Below are 20637 nucleotides of genomic sequence, written 5' to 3'. Positions count from 1 at the left end.
GCTTCTTCCTAAAACCAAATTGAAGATTGTGAGGAAATGTACTGACGTTGCCGGGTGTAACTATGTCAAGTCTATCAATAATGATCAAAGGCCACAGTACAAAATAATCACAAAAATACCTGTGTGCATGTTTGTAGCATACACAGATTGTAACCTCCCACACACCCCTCCCCCAAACCACCCAAAGATCAGACCCCCGACCATCAGTCGGTGATTAAGTAGGTAACAGGTATATTTCAAAGTTAGCTCATGGACATATAAAATGATAATTATCTCTAACTTTGGGCATATGAAATATGTATTAAGATAACTTATGAATAATGTTTGGTCGCTCATCCTGTTCGCCACATTTGAGTATGTACATCTGTTGTCTTTTGATTAAAGACCCGTGAAGATTCCGGGGTAGAATAGGTCTTCAGCAACCCATGCTTGCCGTAAAAGGCGACTATGCTTGTCGTAAAAGGCGACTAACGGGATCGGGTGGTCAGGCTCGCTGACTTGGTTGATGAATGTCATTGATCCCAATTGTGTGGATCGATGCTCATGATATTAATCACTGGATTGTCTGGTCCAGACTCGATTATTTACAGACCGCCGTCATATAGCTGGGGGGGGGGGGGGGGGGGGGGGGGGTTAAAGCATCGGCTCGTCACGTTGAAGACCCGGGTTCGCTTCCCCGCATGGGTACAATGTGTGATGCTCTTTTTCCGGTTTCCCCCGCCTTGATATTGCTGGAATATTGCTAAATGCGGCGTAAACCAAAATCACTCACTCACTCACTCACTTATGAATATGGGACGGCTTTATTTACACCCCGGACATCAGATGTGAACATCACATGCCACAGACTTATCTCGCATATTCGATAAGTAGGTCAAGGCCACCTGATAAACATAAAAGGTATGATCGCATTATTTGATGTGAGGTCTGTTTCGAAGTGGAAGGTGATGGAGGAGCCGAACATCCTTGTGTTCTTCTTGGTTCTTGTGTCCTGTGCCGCAACACAACGTCCTAACATTGTCTTCATAGTTGCAGATGATTTAGGTGAGTGAGTGAGGTTTTTAAAACATTAATCCTTGTCATTTTTTATATTTTTATATTTAGGGTTAGCGAAAGTGGCTAAAGATTACAGAAAATGATTTCCGAAAAGAACATGTTTTTAAATGATTTTATCATTTTTAGATAAAGACAGGGATTAGATTCCCCCCATGGGTACAGATTAGAAAGTTTATTTCTTGACCCATTCCTCCGTCTGGGTGATTGCTGACACATATTTAAAAAGGACCGGTGAAGATTCCGGGGTAGAATAGGTCTTCAGCAACCCATGCTTGCCGTAAAAGGTGACTATGCTTGTTGCAAAAGGCGACTAACGGGATCTAGTGGTCAGGCTCGCTGACTTGGTTGATACATGTCATCGATCCCAATTGCGTGGATCGATGCTCATGATATCAATCACTGGATTGTCTGGTCCAGACTTGATTATTTACAGACCACCGTCATATAGCTGGAATATTGCAGAGTGCGGCGTTAAACAACAAACCAACCAACCAACCAACCATTCATAAAACAAGCGTTAAACACATTCACTTACAATTTTAAACTAACGACAAGGGTTTAAATTTGATAATTTCATTTGTCAATACATATCTAAATGACTCTAAAGGCAAACCAGCAACATTATATGAATGGGTCTCGGAAAATCATTGACACCAGATGTTTGCGAGACACTGACAGAGCGAGTGAGTGAGTGAGTTGGGTTTAACGCCGCTTTTAACAGTATTCCAGTTATATCACGGCGTGTCAGCTTAATGTGGGAGGAAACCCCGAAGTGATGCAGGTCTCAGACGTTTACCACTTCGGTGAAACCCACGAGCACGGGTATGGTGCTGAGAAACCTAGAAACATGATCGGGGCAAACCGGGACTCGAACCCACAATAATAGGTTTCTGGCGTGCCCAAGGGACGCAACTCTGCACAGCAAATCGCGGCGCCTTAGACGACTGGGGCACCCGTGCCCCCAGACACTCACAGAAGAACGATGAGGTTTTACAATGCCATACCTCAGTGTCAATACATATCTAAATGAATCACAACTTTAATTGCACAAAGGATGGAACGATGTTGGTTTCCGCAACCCGAACATGAAGACTCCAAACATCGACAAACTGGCGACAGAGGGGATCATCTTTGAGAGCGCCTATGTCCAACCTTACTGCAGCCCGTAATTACAATTTTTTAACAAACATTTGTTAATCCAATCTACCTTCTCCGTATATATCGTCATAATATTACTAGTTTTTATTCGCATTTCAAATATCACGATCACTGTCACGTTTTCATATTTAGTTAATGATCTGCATAGGTTTAACAAGTATCGTAATACGCTTATTCAAAGAAAGAATTCGACTGACATTTATTAGATCACGTTCCACTAAGATTGACAGATTATATCCATATTTAATATTTATTAAGCGTTACATCCGTCTTCTTTCATCAATTGTGTTGTAGGTCTCGCACTGCCTTTATGAGTGGGATGTTTCCTTTTAAAGTCGGCATGCAAGTAAGTAGCTACCTAGACAGGCCATTCAGATGTTGGTAGATGATATAAGAGCAATAAAATCCCTTTTAAGTCATGTGTGCAATCTTGTCGTATTAGTTATTTAACGCCACATTCGGCAATATTCGACCGACCAATGGAATGACCAATCAGAAGGCAGCTTTCTCCTGCTTCACGGCACTAATTTCAAATTGGCGACCACGCTTCGAAACGTATTTTGACAAATTCTCGATTACAAATTTGAAACCTGAACAAAAGAACATTCTGGAATGACTGATAGATGGTCTATTTAGTATGGATACAGTCGTTAAACCCGTAACTATCGTTCGGAGTTTAAAGTTTTCGAGGCTTCATGATTAGAAATCACAATCGGACTGTCACTTTCATAATCTGGTAACGGATGCTCTGATTGGTTGGATGAAAGGTCGTTCTGACGTGACCCGTAATGGGATGTCCTCAGATCTTTGTTTAGCGGTAGCGAGAACTGAGGTCTGATTTTCATGAGATTGGTCGCGTCTGGACCAGACGAACAGTGATAACTGTGAGGAACGATGGCACCGAGCCTGAGAACCAGACCCATTAAGTTACTGGGGAACAAATTCTAACCCGATATCTTCACGGGGTTCTAAAGACACAGAGTCATATCTGAGACATGTACCAAATGTCTTCAGCAACCAATGCTTGCCGTAAAAGTCGGTGGTAGTCATGCTCGCTGACTTGGTTGATGCATGTCATCGTATCCAAATTGCGTGGATCGATGCTCATGATATTAATCACTGGATTGTCTGGTCCAGACTCGATTATTTACAAACCGCCGTCATAGAGCTGGAATATTACTGAGTGCGGCGTTAAACAACAAACAAACAAACATCATTACCAAATCTGTTGTTGTAATCACGATTTTTCCATCCCAGTTTTATGTTTGCGAAGCTTATGAACTGATCTATAAAGGTATCAACACCACATGGGTTTTATCCAGGGTCTAAATGTCAAAGACAACGTTTCTGTATTGTCGTAGCTGCGTTAGGGCGTGAAGGGGGACCCTACTACAGTTACCTAAACGTAATGTCGTTCCTAGTCGTCATGGTCGGTTAAGTCATGACTTTGCAGCTCGCCTGGTCAGCATCGGGTCATCTGAGTCAAGGAGTCTCCATCAGCAGTCATACTCGCATGATAAAGTAACGCAACAGCCGGCTTTATACTCACAGTAGTTTTACCTTCTCATCACTCCATATATCAATACACGACAGGATCAGACCGTCACTCGTCACTGAGTGGGGAACTTAGAACGATCGGGATTCGACTCGATCGCTGGCAAAACTGCGCACCCCTTTTCTAACAGTGGCAATATCATTTTAAAGTGTTCGGCCATGAACTTTCTTTGTCACATGTCATCATAGATGGTTTTAATTGGTTAAGAACAATATTAGACCCTTAACTCGTGTTTGTGTCGTGATCAGAAAACTACCGGAACCCACTAACCGATTAAAAAGGTCTATTGAATAAATGGCGACAACACCGAACCTAGCTGTCCCGAAATACCCCGTAGCTGTCATCGCCCTATTGGTGCCATGATTGTTTCCATCAATTGATATATTGTATGGTGCGTCGTTTGGAAATACTGCCACATGCACCGTATAATGGGCTTGTGCCCCCTTTACGGAAATAAGCACTTTCTCGTGCATTCTCAAGAGATGATAGATACTCCTTTTCAACCAAAATTAATTTGCTACTGTTATTTTGTAGAATATCATTGTCTTTTATGGAGTTAGTAAATGTGGTGGGTTTAACACCGCTTTGAACAGTATTCAGTAAGTGAGTGAGTATAGTTTTACGCCGCTTTTAGCCATATTCCAGCAATATCACGGTGGGGGACACCAGAAATGGGCTTCACACATTGTACCCACGTCGGGAATCGAACCCGGGTCTTCGGTGTGACGAGCGAACGCTTTAACCACTAGGCTACCCGACCGCCCCTGAACAGTAGTCAAGTTATATCACAGCGTGTCATCTTGATGTGGAAGGAAATCCCGCTTGACCACTTCGTGCCAGAAACGGGGGCACGGGTGGCCCAGTCGTCTAAGGCGCCGCGATTCGCTGTGCAGAGTTGCGTCCCTTGGGCATGCCAGAAACCTATGATTGTGGGTTCGAATCCCGGTCCGCCCCGATTATGTTTCTAGGTTTGTCAGCACCATACCCGTGCTCGTGGCTGACACGCCGCGATATAACTGGAATACTGTTAAAAGCGGCGTTAAACCCAACTCACTTATTCACTCGTGTCAGAAACCTATGATCATGGGTTCGAATCAATATTCAAACAAATTATGATTCAAAATTTGTCAGCAATAGCTCTGCATAGCGAATAACGGTGCCTTAGGCGACTGGGTCACCTGTGCCTCTTTTTATGGCTATAATTGTACTAATACAAGATATGATTTTCAATTTCTAGCACATAGTTATTGGCGACAGCCAGGCTGCATGTGTGCCTCTTAACTACAGCTTCCTGCCACAGGAGTTGAAGAAACTCGGCTATGCTACCCACATGGTTGGCAAGTACGTCCAGAAAAGCCCCAACAACTTGAACACGATACAGCCTGCCCACTGTCCAGATCGACCCGTGAAGATCCGGGGTAGAATAGGTCTTCAGCAACCCATGCTTGCCGTAAAAGGCGACTATAGCTGTCGTTAGAGGTGACTAACGGGATCGTATGGTCAGGCTCATTAAAATCAGATCTGAGTTCTCGCTGCTGCTAAACAAAGATCTGAGGACATCCCATGACGGGTCTCGTCAGAACGACCTTTTGCGAACTTGGACCGACAACTGAAATGACTAACAAGAAGTCGACATCAACCAATTAGAAAGCAGCTTTCTCGAGCTTTACGACACTCGTTTCAACCTGGCGACTTCCATTTCAGACTACGCTTGAAAAATATGATGACACAGTTTTCGATTTCAATTTTGAAAACTGAACAAACGAACATTCCGGAATGTCTTATATATGGCTGTGATTGTATGGCAGTGCTTCCAACATACTGTTCAACGCCTCCTCCGTTCAAACGTCTATCCTACTGAAGCGAGGGATATACGATAATTTTGACGGAATCTGTCGTACCAGTTGTAACTGCCGTTCGGAATACCCCGTGTTAACGTTTTCGAGGTTGCATGATTAGAAAACATTTTCCCACAGTCACTTTCATGATCTGGTAAGCGACGCTCTGATTGGTCGGATGAAAGGTCGTTCTTGCGTGACCCGTAATGGAATGTCCTCAGATCTTTGTTTAGCGATAGCAAGAACTAAGATCTAATTTTAATGAGATTGGGTTGATGCATGTCATCGTATCCCAATAACGTGGGTCGATGCTCATGATGCCATTCACTGAATTATCTGGTCCAGACTCGATGATTTAGAGACCGCCGTCATATGGCTGGAATATTTCTGAGTGAGGCGTTAAACAACAAACAAAGAAAACAATGCTCAGATCTCTGCTTCATGTTTGTCGAAAGAATGTCTTAATAAATCCTTTCTGGCAAAAAGGACGTATTCAAGGAGTTTCTATACGATTCCTAACGTCCAGGACACCACTGTAAGAATTGGTCACTAGTAAACTGTGCTTGTCGCAAGGGGCGACTTTATGGATCGGGGGGTGATTGCGCTTCATTTACCCCGACGGCATCGGTGGTTGCTCACAATTTCAATCACTGGTTTGTCTGGTCCAAACTCGCTTATTGACATGATGCCGCCGTATAGCTAGATTATTGCTGAGCACAGCACACACAAATGCTCACGCACGCACACGCACACACAGACCAAGAAATAAATTTCAATATTGTTACATGAATTATATCAAGGGCTTGAAAAGTACATATGATAAGTCAATAAATAAGCCAGCTTGACTGAACTAACACTGATCACGGATGTTAGGTTCTTCGCCAAACTTCACAGGACAACGCGTTCCAACTCTCAACGCACTGTATATCCTTTTCCAGATGGCACCTTGGTTTTTGCAAGTGGGAGTGCACACCAACGTACAGAGGGTTTGACACGTTCTTCGGCTACTACAACGCACAGGAGGGCTACTTCAACCATACCTTAGGCAAGTACACAACTACGTACACTACAAAACCCGACGTGAGAATACATCCCCAGGAACCTCTGCTTGTGGTAAGAGGCGATTTAATTGATGAGTCGTCAGGCTCGATGACCCTGCTTCATTGCTGCTCACAATATCAATCACTGAATTGGCGCTTCGTGAGTGAGTGAGTGAGTTGGGTTTAACGCCGCTTTTAACAGTATTCCAGTCATATCACGGCGTGTCAGCTTAATGTGGGAGGAAAGCCTGAAGTCATGCAGGTCTCGGACATTTACCACTTCGGTGAAACCCACGAGCATGGGTATGGTGCTGACAAACCTAGAAACATAATTGGGGCGAACCGGGATTCGAAGCCACAATCATAGGCGTGCCCAAGGGACTTAACTCTGCACAGCGAATCGCGGCGCCTTAGACGACTGGGGCACCCGTGCGCTTCGAGACTCGATTATTATTTACAGGCCGTCGTCATAAAGCTGAAATATGTCTGAGTGGGCATATAACACCAAACACCCAACACATAAACTACAAGGCTGATGACCCAATAATCACACCTATTTATCATAGGGCTCAATGTGTAGATGCAACATTTAAAAACTATGTTCGTGTTTATAATTTGTTGTTGTTTATTTGTTTGTTTACAGGTGGCTATTTAGACTACAGAGACAACAAACTTCCTGCTTGGGACTACAAAGGAGAATATTCAGCTGTAACTTGTTATTATTGTTTCATGACAGCAAACCAACCTATTACAAAACATAAACGTTTATTGTTACCAAATGCCTATCTCTGTACAGAAAAACACCAAATACGTACAAGAACCTGGCTTACCCATAACCTGAAGGGATCGGTGAAGAATAGGTCTTCAGCAAGCCATTCTTGTCGTAAAAGGCGACTATGCGTGTGGTAAGAGACGGGATCGGGTGGTCAGGCTCACTGACTTGGTTGATGCATGTCATCGTATCCCAATTGCGTAGATCGATGCTCATGATGTCTATCACTGGATTGTCGGGCTTGATTGTTTACAAACCGCTGTCATATAGCTGAAATATTGCTGAGTGCGGCATGAAACAACACACAAACACAACCTGAAGGAACATTAACAAACTGAAGCAGCTAACAAAGATAACTTGAGCGATGAAGAATTGCTCAAGGGGTACTTGTTCTACTCAGTAGGATACAGTAAACTACGGTTATAACGAACTCAAAGGGACTACTAATTTAAGTTCGTTATAACCGTAGTTCGTTATAAGTTCATATACAGCATGACTACAGCAAGTAGTCGGGACTAAAACGTAAGTTCGTTATATCCGTCAGTTCGTTATAAAGTTTACTGTAGTTTGTAAATTTACAACGTTTCGAAAGTTGACGCATTTCTGCACAAATTTAATGCAAATGCTATGGTTGCTTATGTGACTAAGAGCGAAACATTGTAGAATTGCATAGTTCCACCTACACCACACTTCATTCAATCGGGAGGGAGGGTCACGGGTGGCCCAGTCGTCTAAGGCGCCGCGATTCGCTGTGCAGAGTAGCGTCCCTTGGGCACGCCAGAAACCTATGATTGTGGCTTCGAATCCCGGTTCGCCCCAATTATGTTTCTAGGTTTGTCAGCACCGTACCCATGCTCGTGGGTTTCACCGAAGTGGTAAACGTCTGAGACCTGCATGACTTCGGGCTTTCCTCCCACATTAAGCTGACACGCCGCGATATAACTGGAATACTGTTAAAAGCGGCGTTAAACCCAACTCACTCACTCACTCATTCAATCGGGGGCACGGGATGCCCAGTCATCTGAGGCGCCACAATTCCCTGAGGTGTTGTTTGCTTCGGTGTTATATTGTTTCTGGATTTGTCAGAACTATACCCCTGCTCGTGCATTTCACAAAAAGGGGCACATGTCTAAGGTCTGCATCACTGTGAGCTATCCTCCCAAGCCGACACGCTGTAACAGAACTGAAACACGGTTCAAAGTTACATTAAACCCAACTCACTCACTTCAGGCCAACCACAAACAATTCCGTGTATGCTCACACACATTCTTAAACCGCTATATATTATACTCGTACCGTTGGGATTCCAGGTTAGGACTGATCCAAGATACATATGCTTGTTCCAAGAGGCCACTTACAGGATCAGAATCGTGAAGATCCGGGGTAGAATTGGTCTTCAGCAACCCATGCTTGCCATAAAAGGTGACTATGCTTGACGTAAGAGGCGACTTACGGGATTGGGTGGTCAGGCTCGTTGACTTGGTTGATGCATGTCATCGCATCCCAATTGCGTGGACCGATGCTCATGATGTCAATCACTGGATTGTCTGGTCCAGAATCGATTATTTACAGCCCGCGGTCATATAGCTTGAGTTTTTCTGGGTGTGGCGTTAAACAACAAACAAAAACAACAAATGTAAAGGATCGGGTGTCCAGACTCGGTGACTTGGCTGATCCTCCCTTGCTAACAGAACATATTGTAGGAGAACTAGAGTGTCGCCTTTCCAACTAGAAACACCTGTGGGGAATCCGAACAAGAATGGTTCCCTGTAACCTGTGCCGAACGTAAGTTTATTTTGTATTTTGTTATTTGACGCCTGAATCAGCAATATTCCAGCTATATGACAGCGATCTGTAAAAAGATCCAGTGTGACCAGACAATCCAGTGATTGACTTCATGAGCATCGATCTACGCATTTGGGATACGATGACATGCATCAACCAAGTCAGTGAACCTCCCGATAGTCGTATTTTATAAGCATGGGTTGCCGAAGACCAGTTCTAACCCGGATCTTCACGGGGTCTGGTCGTAAGATGCGACTTAGTGGATCGGGTGGGGACATGGTTTGTTGCGTTTCATCGGCGGCGTGACCGTGACTCATAATAACAACCACTTGATAAATCGAGTGACTGAAAGTGTAATCTACTATTACAAGAAACAAATGTCCGTCACTGCATGCCTGTGTTTCAGTATACATTCGCACAGAAAGCTGTTGACATTATCCACCAACACAATGTCTCCCAGCCTTTGTTTTTGTACCTGCCCTACCAGAGCGTCCACGATCCAATGGAGGTAGGGTCACCTTTGAATCTATGGAACTGTGTGTGTTTTGTTACAAAAAGGAACTTACATATTTTCATGTACAAACGCAATATTTGACAAACATTCATTGACTGTTTTTCTACATATTTCTGAACGCTACAATAGAATATAACTTCAAAATCTAGACGTTATCATTATCATTGACTATGACAGTTATTGTGAGCATTAGCCCATCGGTATATGAACATCTTTGAATCTAGATGACCGCCTCCGCGGTCTAATGGTAGAGCGTCCGCCCGGAGAGCGGAAGGTCCGGGGTTCGATCCCCGGCCGCGTCATACCAAAAGACGTTAAAGGATGGTACTTGTTGTTACCCTGTCTGGCGCTCGGCATGAAGGGGCTAAAACAAGGACTGGTCGGCTCGGAGTCAGTATACTGTGTCTGAGTGGGGTATTCATGTTAAACTGCGGCGTGGTATCTCAGTGAGCTAGCACTATAAATCGGCATCAGTAGTACAAGCAGCCACACGCACACATACACGTGCATGCACGTCGCTATATAAGTGCAATAATCTTGGACGCGACGTTAAACCCCATTTCACCTCACCTCACCCTGAATCTAGTATACTATTTGTGTTTAGTTGCAGACATGACGTACATACTATGCGCAATATATTTGTAATATATTGGACAATTTCATTCAATGATTCATTTGCGAAGGAAAGAGATGATATATCCCCATCACTGAATGTGACAGTTATCTGGAGCATTAAGCACTTAGCCTCGTGACAACGTTCTCGTTCCATTCAGGTTCCCGTCGAGTACTTCAACATGTATCCTAGTGTGATGAACCAAGGTCGCAGGACATACTCAGGTATTTTTGTATTCTTTAAATTGTAGTTCCACATTCATCCACCAGGGGGCGGTCGGGTAGCCTAGTGGTTAAAGCGTTCGCTCGTCACGCCGAAGACCCGGGTTCGATTCCCGACATGGGTACAATGTGTGAAGCCCATTTCTGGTGTCCCCCGCCGTGATATTGCTGGGATATTGCTGAAAGCGGCGTAAAACCATACTCACTCACTCACTCACCCACCAGCATGATATCATGATGTAGCCAAACAGTTGCAGCGAGCTATATGTTCTACATTTCCATTTAAAGTGGGCAAAAACATAATGGATAACAACGTCGTTATTAGACTGTAATAGCGACCTTTCGGTGTACATCCTTATACTGTTATCACGCAATACTGAATAATGAACTTGGTACTGCATTTTATATATGAAGGGGGGGGAACACGGGTAGCCCAGTCGTCTAAGGCGCCGCGATTCGTGCAGAGTTGCGTCGCTTGGGCACGCCAGAAACCTATGATTGTGGGTTCGAATCCCGGTTCGCCCCGATTATGTTTCTAGGTTTGTCAGCACCATACCCGTGCTCGTGGGTTTCACCGAAGTGGTAAGCGTCTGAGACCTGCATTACTTCAGGCTTTCCTCCCACATTAAGCTGACACGCCGTGATATAACTGTTATACTGTTAAAAGCGGCGTTAAACCCAACTTACTCACTCACTATATGTGAGGGATTAACGGTAACAACAATTATCCTACATGAGAGGGATTACACGAGCAGGTGAACCAATAACAACATAAGGATAATATTGTAGCAACATGATGGACAGAGAACATACATCGAGGAAACCAATGAAACCAGCATGGCATGCATTACACACGTGACAGTAATAATCTGTTAACGAATACTATTTAGTACCTGCAAATCATATATTGTTTAGGTAATGACATGGTCTCTCTCTAGGAATGGTGACGGCACTCGACGATGCGGTTGGGAACGTGACAATGGCACTTAAAGAGAAGGGCCTGTTTGAAAACACTCTCATTCTCTTTACAGCTGACGTAAGGAACGTCATTTTCCTCTGTGATTTAACATTATAAATAAAGACAAATAAATGGTCGAGAAAACCATCATAAATCCTCATGATAAGGACATCAAAAGATTGAAGCATTGATAAAAATGACGCGAATTTGAATTTTTCTCTGGTAAGGTTTTAATTTTTATATTCTTTGTTTTGAAAACAATACTAACGAGGGAGTAACATTTCCTATTCCTTCCCACCAAGATTAGCAGTAAATCCATCTGGGCACACATTGGACTCGGCCCTTTAATTCGATGTGATAGGTCAAGCATGAATAACACAGTCTCATGGAATTTGGTAATAAAAAGACTGACGCAGGATTTGAAGTAACACGCTGATACCCGAGAAACAGTTTTGGTAGCCTTAACACGGGTATTATATGTTACAGTTTGTACAGAGCAATCTGATTTAAGAACTCATGTTGCATGTTGTTATACCCTAATTATTTGTCACCCCAGAACGGCGGCCCTATAACAAGTTATGCCAACAACTGGCCTCTGAGAGGAGGGAAGCACACGATCTGGGAGGGAGGCACGAGGGGGACATCCTTCATGTATGGCACCGGCTTGAAAAAAACGAAGACAACTTACAATGGGTTTGTACATGTTTTATCTGATCAGCATACTTCAAATGTTGGAAATTTGTTATTTGTTTTAAGAAGTCTAACGGAGTGTTAATGTTGATTTTAATGATTCCCTACTAGTTTTACCAGTTGACACTCAAAGATATATATTCCTAAAGAAGATATGACAGATTTAAAAGAGCACCTGTGTAATTACAGAATGATGCATGCTGTAGACTGGAAGCCAACATTGGTGGCAGCAGCTGGCGGCACTCCTGGTAATAAAGATTGCCTGTTTAGAGAGTCTTACCCACTAATACATGTTCAAATTTCCCTGACACCGAATAAGTTCACAGTCATATTAGCCCTTTTAATATCCAATAATGCTCTTTGTGTTGTGTAATTTCAGTTAAAATATTCAAACCCCTCTTACCAATTATAATATTACGTCATACCAAGGTCGGGGTGTCCTTCAGCGACTGAAAGATTTCTATAACAATATTTAATGCCACAATGCGGTTTCAGAATCAATGTCGATTAGTAAGAGATTATATTTTAACACTTTGTTTTCTAGAAATGTCGATCGATGGTATAAGTCACTGGGAATCCATCAGGAATGGGCTTCCCTCGTCAAGGACTGAGTTTATCTACAATCTTGACAACTTTGAGCCAGCAATTGAGGGACATGCCGGAATTAGGTAACTGACTTTGATATTAGGTCACATAAACAAAGTTTTAACGACCTGACATATTTTGAGTTTATAAGTTATACTTTGTGCATTTAATTGGGTAAAAACTGAGCCAATCACAAGAAACTAGCCAATACTCCTGGATACTGACCATATTTTGTTACGAATAGTTATAAACAGTATTCGGACATTACAGGAAGTACTCATGCATGGAACCGACTATTGGGATTTTTGTTTTCGAAAGGATATGTTTTCAGATTGTGCGTTAAAACATACAGTTGTTCTTGACAATGGGAGCCAAACAATTATATTAGACACAGAACATTTTATTTTTCAGAACATCGAGCATGTCCAGTGAACGGTTTTTTTTCTTTTTGTACCCCAAAACCAGAATATATAATGGCCGACCCCTATGGGTTTTTTCACAGGGTTGGAGACTACAAGCTGATAATGGGCTACCCAGGTGGACCCGATGGCTGGCCCGAGCCTATGAACAGAACAGAGAGGGACATTTATGTGACCACCATATATGTTGAAGGAGATAGTCCAGTTCATCTCTACAATATACGTGGTGGGTGAAGTAACTTTTTCTACATATTAAAAATCATACATATTTCAAAAGACTTGTCAAAATATAAAAGAATGATGTTGGATGATAAATAAAATCTCACCCTCGTGTCTTTCGATATCAAATATATCAACACTCGTTGATAAAAGTGGCAAAAATCCTCGGCAAGCCTCGGAATTTTTCCCTTTTTATCAACTCGTGTTGATATATTTGATATCAAAAGACACTCGGGTGAGATTCTCTATATCACACACTTCTCCATCTCAGACGATCCAACTGAGCATAACGACCTGGCACAGAAGATGCCGGACATTGTTAACAAACTAAAAGCCCGGATGGATGACTACCGGAAGCAGATGGTCCCCGCTGATTACCCTGCACCTGATCCTGCTGCAAACCCAAAGAATTTTGGGAACGCATGGACACCGGGATGGTGCTGAGCTTACATCTACCCTTTTCGCGGTCACCTGGGTCCACTTGCACAAAGCGATCTTAGCGCTACAATTATTGTAAATCCTTAAGATCGCCATCTTAGGCTTCGGCTACAATCGCCATCCACTTGCACAAAGCGATCTTAGCGCTACAATTATTGTAAATCCTTAAGATCGCGATCTTAGGCTTCGGCTACAATCGCCATCCACTTGCACAAAGCGATCTTAGCGCTACAATTATTGTAGATCCTTAAGATCGCGATCTTAGGCTTCGGCTTCAATCGTCATCCACTTGCACAAAGCGATTGTAGGCTAAGATCATTGTAATCTACAATCGAAACTTACAATTGGTCCGGACCAATCTTAAGTAGCTAAGATCGTTGTAGTCCCTGAATAAACTTGACAAAATGGCGTCAAAGACTTGGTCTGTTTCACATAAATATGTCACTAAATAATGTATTTATTCGTATTTCAATACTTTTGATAAAACACGATTAGGTATTTCTCCAGTTGCAATACAAAACAATTCCTAAATCACGACAGTATTAATGCCGACAAAAATATATGCCATCATTCAAGTAATCGTTTACTTAAAAAAATTGGGACCTTTCTTAAAACAGTGCATGATGCGATGGAGGGAGGTACGTGTTGTGTATCGGTTCCGGTTCCACTTACTGTATGCGCAGCAAGCTATGCGTGTCTGCAGACAACTGCAGACAGGAGTCGAGTTTAAGATAATCGTATCTCCACCGCTGAAGATCGCGATCATAAATCCAAGCCGTCTTACAATAGCGCTAAGATCCGTTTGTGCAAGTGGACTAGGACATTTGTATGGTGATTGTAAAGATGATTGTAGGCGCCTAAGATAAATTGTAACTAAGACTGGTCTGTACAAGTGGGCCCTGGTGTCATCAGTAATTTTCAGTGATCCATTCCTATGATTTTCAAAACTATATTGCCGTTTAGGCAGATAATCGAGACTGGTTATTTTCTGGCGTTGACGTTTTGAATTAAGATGTCATTTCATATGTAGGAAACAAATATGATTTGTGTAATAATGCATCCATTTAAGTTTAGTTGTGCGAAGGAATCCTTTGAACAATAAATTCATCGTCATTAAGCAACAGTCTGTTTGATAAGGTTCAAATGGGAAGAGTACACGTATTTGCATGTAAGATATTCCTTGGTGTACAAACCAATACACGCAACAATACTATAACGGTAACGCTATTTTTCAGGGCATTATCATTTGCAGAAGCCCGAGGTGTTCCATTAAGTTCCCGATGAAGGGGGTCTGTAAATAATCAAGTCTGGACCAGACAATCAAGTGATTGATATAATGCGCATCGATCGATGACATGCATCAACCAAGTCAGCGAGCCTGGCCACCCGATCCCGTTAGTCGCCTTTTACGACAAGCATAGTCACCTTTTACGGCAAGCATGGGTTGCTGAAGACCTATTCTACCCCGGAATCTTCACGGGTCTAGAAGAACTGTAATACGATGATGTTACTGCATGATGAAAACGGGCAACAAGTGTGAAAGATTTATTGTTTAAGCTTGGATATTGTTATGGCTAAAACAGAATGTAGAATTCCATATTCAATTTCTTAAAACATTTACACAAAGAATCAAAGATATATATAGCTACACACTTTATCAGAAAAAATAAAAAGAACATCTGTAAATGTAATTACTATGTAATGTTTAAACGTTATATATGTACAAACTCTATATAGCTGAGGTGAATATGAAACAATTTAGGAAAGGCTTAGCACTGTCTCGATGTTTATCACGTGACTTATTCATTGAAAATAGAAGATATATAAATATCAAAAGAGAACTGAGAATTATGCAACTGTGTAATTTAAATGCAATGGAAAACGAGTACCACTTTCCACTTGTATGTCCAACATATACAAAGACAAGAAATAGATACATCACACAAAATTGTTATGCCCATCCTTTAATAATTACATTTTCGTTATGTTCATTGTAATTCCTGCATTCTGATTAGCTATTGGTCACGTGTTATTGCATTCATTTCCGAATGAATGGAAAAAAATAAGCCACGCCCACCGAAGCGGACTACTTTAATTACGACGGAATGTCCGGGGATCCCAATATGACAGACAAGTGAATTCCCTTTCTGCTCCCGTGTATCGTCATGCACAGGACATTTAGCGAAATCCATGCATATTCATTGTCCAAACTACCCTTTGAGACCGAAGGCCGTGAAGGAATGAAACAGCACAAGTGCAGGCTCGCTTGCCTGCTTTGTTCCGGTTCGTTACTGTCTGACTGCTGCAGTGCTTCTTGCCTTGATTGACAGGGCCTATGAAGTTTGTTTTGATCCTTCTCTCCGTTGATTGGCTACTGATTTGTGGGCGTGTCAAGTTGTGTGCATAAATTAAAATATCACCTGATTCATGTCACGCCACGGTATGTATTCCTACGCCTAGAATATCTGTTCATCTCGACATTTTTGTCTTCTTTGATATTTGAATCTATTTTGATTAAAATATTGACATAACACGTGTTTTCGTAGTCGAATTTAATTTTATGGATTGACTGTGTATTTTGTTCGGTTCATTGTCAATCCTTAAATACATATTCATCTTTGCTAATCAGTACAAACCATGATGAATTGGTTACAGGCCGGCAAAGCCACATTTCGAAAATAGATAGCCCAAATTGATGTGGCTCTCGCGGCAATGGTTATGGTTGCGTGATTGTATAATGTGGCTCTCGCGGCTATGCTGTCAAAACATGCTTTGTGATTCTAACAGGTTACCGTATATAACAAAACAAGTCTTGTTTTCTCATTTTCTATTCAACAAGGATAACATATTCATCAAAACTTTACATTGATGAATATGAATAGCATATGAATATCATAATGCAGATGAAGGAGGTCGCCCACGTAGTCAGCATATTCCATCTCACTCAGGTGTGGGTTCAGGAGCTGGATCTTGAGGGACACAATACGTGCATCGATTGCTCTGTACTTCTTTCTTCGTGAAGGTTCTGATCACTGGTGTGAGAGTCTCAGGACTGCAACCTCTTTGAGTGACTTGTCTCGCTGAAATAGCTTCACTACCTCGTAGATGTTCGGGTGGCACTTCTTGGCAAGTTTCTTTATCTTGTTGTGCAACACTTCCAGGTGATTGTTGGTACGGTGGCCTTGGTTTTCGAAATGGTTCCAAATCTCTGGCATGAAGGCCCCTCCTTGAACCCAACAGGTTGTCACGTAGTCCATGAAGGCAGTCACTTTAGGGCCAGCAGGAGAGTCAGCAATGGCATCAAGCCACACATCATCCACTTTGTCACGAGGTACTAGAGGGAGGGCAGCAGCTCTTGTCACCAGCTTTTTCACCTCCTTATCTTCCTTATAGTCCAACACCAGACCTTCTTTCTGCACCCTCCTCCAGATACATTGGGTGAAGTGAAAGAAACACCCTCTAACTAATGTCCCAGGAAATACCTCAGTCACAGCATTGTGAGCTGCACGTTCAAAGTCCAACTGAATTGTAAGTAGGGCAAACTCTATACCTCCTCTACTAGCAAAATCGCATAGGTACTGAAACATGTTGACATAACTTTTGTTCGATTGGACAACAAACAGTAAACTAATGGAAACATATGGCCAAACACCTCAGCATGTAAACAATAAATCTGATCAAACAACTTGGGACAGGCATAAAATGTACCATCACAAAATACAATGTCTGCAGTACACAAATGTTCAAAGTTCTTGTCTGTAGTGAAGATGATGATGTCGTCACTAACACGGTGTAGGAACTGGTCGCCTCGCTCAGTCTGGGAGTACCGCGCTTAGTAATTTAAATGTGGGACACTCATATAAAGGTATCGGTAATCGGATTAATTAATTACCCGCTAGAATAGGCGAAATGCACTCAGCTGAAAATGTGGCTTTACCGGCAATAGCCATTTCTGAAATGTGGCTCTCCCGGCTAGACACCGATGAATTCCAGAATCTGTCCATGTTTATTTATTATGCAATGTTACATAGAAAACATATTACACTTTAGTACAAGTAGTATTGTTATGTAATAATGTCTGCAGTGTACTATAAGCCTGTGGCTTCATGGGTACCGAAATAAATAAATATAATATTAGTTGTAATGTTTCATTTGATACCTTTACTACTTTCGTCACCACTCGCCCCTTTCCGTTACCTGCAATATTCGGCTTGTCCCGGAATAACACGAGTTGGTCACGAATGACCTTTACTAATGTGGGCGGTGGTGTAGCCTATTGGTCTAGCCTAGTGGTTAAAGTGTTCGCTCGTCACGCCGAAGACTCAGGTTTGATTCCCGATATGGGTACAATGTGTGAAGCCCATTTCTGGTGTTCCCCGCCGTGATATTGCTGGGATATTGCTAAAGGCGACGTAAAACCATACTGACTCACTCACTCACTCTAAGCGTGCGTACGTCTCGCCGAAGACCCGGGTTCGATTCCCCCCCATTGGTAGAATGTGTTATGTCCATTTCTTGTGATATTGCTGGAATATTGCTAAAAGCGGGTTCATTGTCAAGGAAACTACCCCATGTATGGCAGAGTATTTTACCTGCAGACGACGACAACACACACACACACACACACACACACACACACACACACACACATACAACGCCATTCTCACTGGAAACACGCTGAGGTATGGCTGAAAATCTTTGTTTTAGCTGCAGATGACACGAGAGAGCTGCTCATGTGATGGATGATTGTGTGGCTTTAACTCAATATATGGAATGTATACAGTAATTAACGGTCATCCTCCTTCATTGTTATATGCAGTGAATCGTAGCATGCTGATAGACTGATGTTTTCATTAGGACAGGTTTTATTTATACAGGTGGAATTAGATGTATGATTTGTCCAATCAGAATCAAGCTTTCTTCAGTTTCATTGAACAATTTCATTAGGTAATTTTGGGCTGTATGAAAAATGCAATAACATCTCAAATCAGATACTTTGGTCAAAGCGACATAATAAAATATCACCATAAAATATATCCTTCTTGAGCACTTGTAATAGTTTTCTGTCACATTCACTTTGCCTGTGTTAATAATGATGGGACCCGTGAAGATTCCGGGGTAGAATACGTCTTCAGCAACCAATGCTTGCAGTAAAAGGCGACTATGCTTGTCGTAAAAGGTGACTATGCTTGCCGTAAAAGGCGACTATGCTTGCCGTAAAAGGTGACTATGCTTGCCGTAAAAGGTCACGTAAAAGCATAGTCATGCTTGCCGTAAAAGGTGACTATGCTTGTCGTAAAAGGCGACTAACGGGATCGAGTGGTCAGGCTCGCTGACTTGGTTGATACATGTCATCGATCCCAATTGCGTGGATCGATGCTAATGATATCAATCACTCGATTGTCTGGTCTAGACTCGATAATTTACAGACCGCCGTTATATAGCTGGAATATTGCTGAGTGCGGCGTTAAACAACAAAACAACCAACCAAATAATAATGTCCTCCACATATCTACCATAAAACGTCTTAAAAGCTTTACTGAGGCCTTGAATGTTGTAAACTTGATAAAAAAATAAAATAAGTTCCAGTGTCCAAAACTTCCAAACTGCACCATCAAATGAGTTAATAATTATCATTTAGAAGACAAACAAGCTGGGCTTGAGGTAGTCTAACTGTAGATTAGATACCTCCTATTTGTATTTTTAAACGATGGCTTTAGTGCAAATGTAAATGTTGATGACCTGGTCGCATGCTCTTTTGTTATCCCACCTATCCCCAACAACGATTTCACAACTGCTTGTTTTGCTTCACTTTCGTTAATCCCATCTAGTTATCTTCAAACCTTAATACACAATGTACTACACAGTGTAGACATATCAACCTGTTAATATGCTTATGTATCAGGCGGCCTCTCACGAAGCTCTTATGGCAGTCGTAATTTTTATCGTAAGTAGCTAAGATTTGTCTTAGCTAAGACAGCTTCGTGAATAGGCCGCCTGAACTTCACATGTACCTATTCTCTATTTATCTCGAAAAGTAACCTAATCGTTAAAAACGTCCGCTCATCAAGACGAAGGTCAGGGTCGATTCCCCATTTGGGTACAATGTGTGAAACCCATTTCTGGTGTCCCCAGCCATGATATTGCTAGAATATGGCTGAACGCGACAAGAGGTAGTATTCAAGTATAACCTATCGAGTAATGAAGTATTTGTAAATAACAGTCCTCATGTTCTTCGACATTGCAATTGTGCCAATCAAATAAACGCGACAAAACTCCAATGTAGGTGCAAACCCATGGAAGCACCTCTGGCTTCTGACCAATATGGCGGCGGCCACGTGACTTTATTAGATAGTTTATCAACGTAAATAAAATACAACTCTTATCTATCAGCGGCTCTTTAAAAAGTCATTCCGTTGCCGTTTTAATACATGTCATTTAGGAGTTAAATTATAGCATTTTTTTCAATTCCAAATCTAGTCACACACACTGACGCTTTGGGCAGAAAACGTCCTATAAAGTTGACCAGTTTTCTGGTCGACTCTAACTGTAATTTGACAACGCAAAAGTGTCACTGTCAGCTGTCCCCGGACCAAGGCCAAAGACTTCAAGTACAACGGGTATGACGTCATCATCGCCAGTTCTGACGTCATACGTTTTATGTCGTCTGCAGGTTGAGCTGTAAGTTGGGCCCCGTCTCTAATATCACAATATACAGTAAGCTGGGCCCCGTCTCCAATATCACAATCTAGGAGCCGGTAGAGGCCAATGAGACG

The 20637-nt window shown here is 42.3% G+C and overlaps 1 protein-coding gene across 1 annotated transcript; it reads left to right on the top strand.

Moving 5' to 3' along the window:
- The first annotated feature begins 947 nt into the window (after positions 1–947).
- LOC139471238 (arylsulfatase B-like) lies at positions 948–13867 on the top strand. Its single transcript, XM_071253536.1, has 14 exons — positions 948–1044; positions 2110–2221; positions 2509–2560; positions 5007–5110; positions 6546–6652; positions 7291–7355; positions 9611–9712; positions 10492–10555; positions 11491–11588; positions 12067–12203; positions 12390–12448; positions 12745–12868; positions 13288–13430; positions 13695–13867. The coding sequence occupies exons 1-14, from the start codon at positions 948–950 to the stop codon at positions 13865–13867; spliced, it is 1437 nt and encodes a 478-aa protein (XP_071109637.1).
- The last annotated feature ends 6770 nt before the right edge of the window (positions 13868–20637 follow it).

This window comes from Haliotis cracherodii, unplaced genomic scaffold (assembly GCF_022045235.1).
Source record: "Haliotis cracherodii isolate W230 unplaced genomic scaffold, xgHalCrac1.p SCAF_22, whole genome shotgun sequence".
In the NCBI taxonomy this organism is placed as follows: Eukaryota; Metazoa; Mollusca; class Gastropoda; order Lepetellida; family Haliotidae; genus Haliotis; species Haliotis cracherodii.
Note: the sequence above shows the minus strand (reverse complement) of the source record. Positions and strands in the feature narration are given on the sequence as shown.

Excerpts from the sequence above, each read along its gene's own strand:
- LOC139471238 (XM_071253536.1), top strand. The coding sequence starts at position 948 with ATGGAGGAGCCGAACATCCTTGTGTTCTTCTTGGTTCTTGTGTCCTGT. Across the intron at positions 5,111-6,545 it reads GCTACCCACATGGTTGGCAA|ATGGCACCTTGGTTTTTGCA; the intron begins GTACGTCCAGAA and ends ATCCTTTTCCAG. Across the intron at positions 9,713-10,491 it reads GCGTCCACGATCCAATGGAG|GTTCCCGTCGAGTACTTCAA; the intron begins GTAGGGTCACCT and ends CGTTCCATTCAG.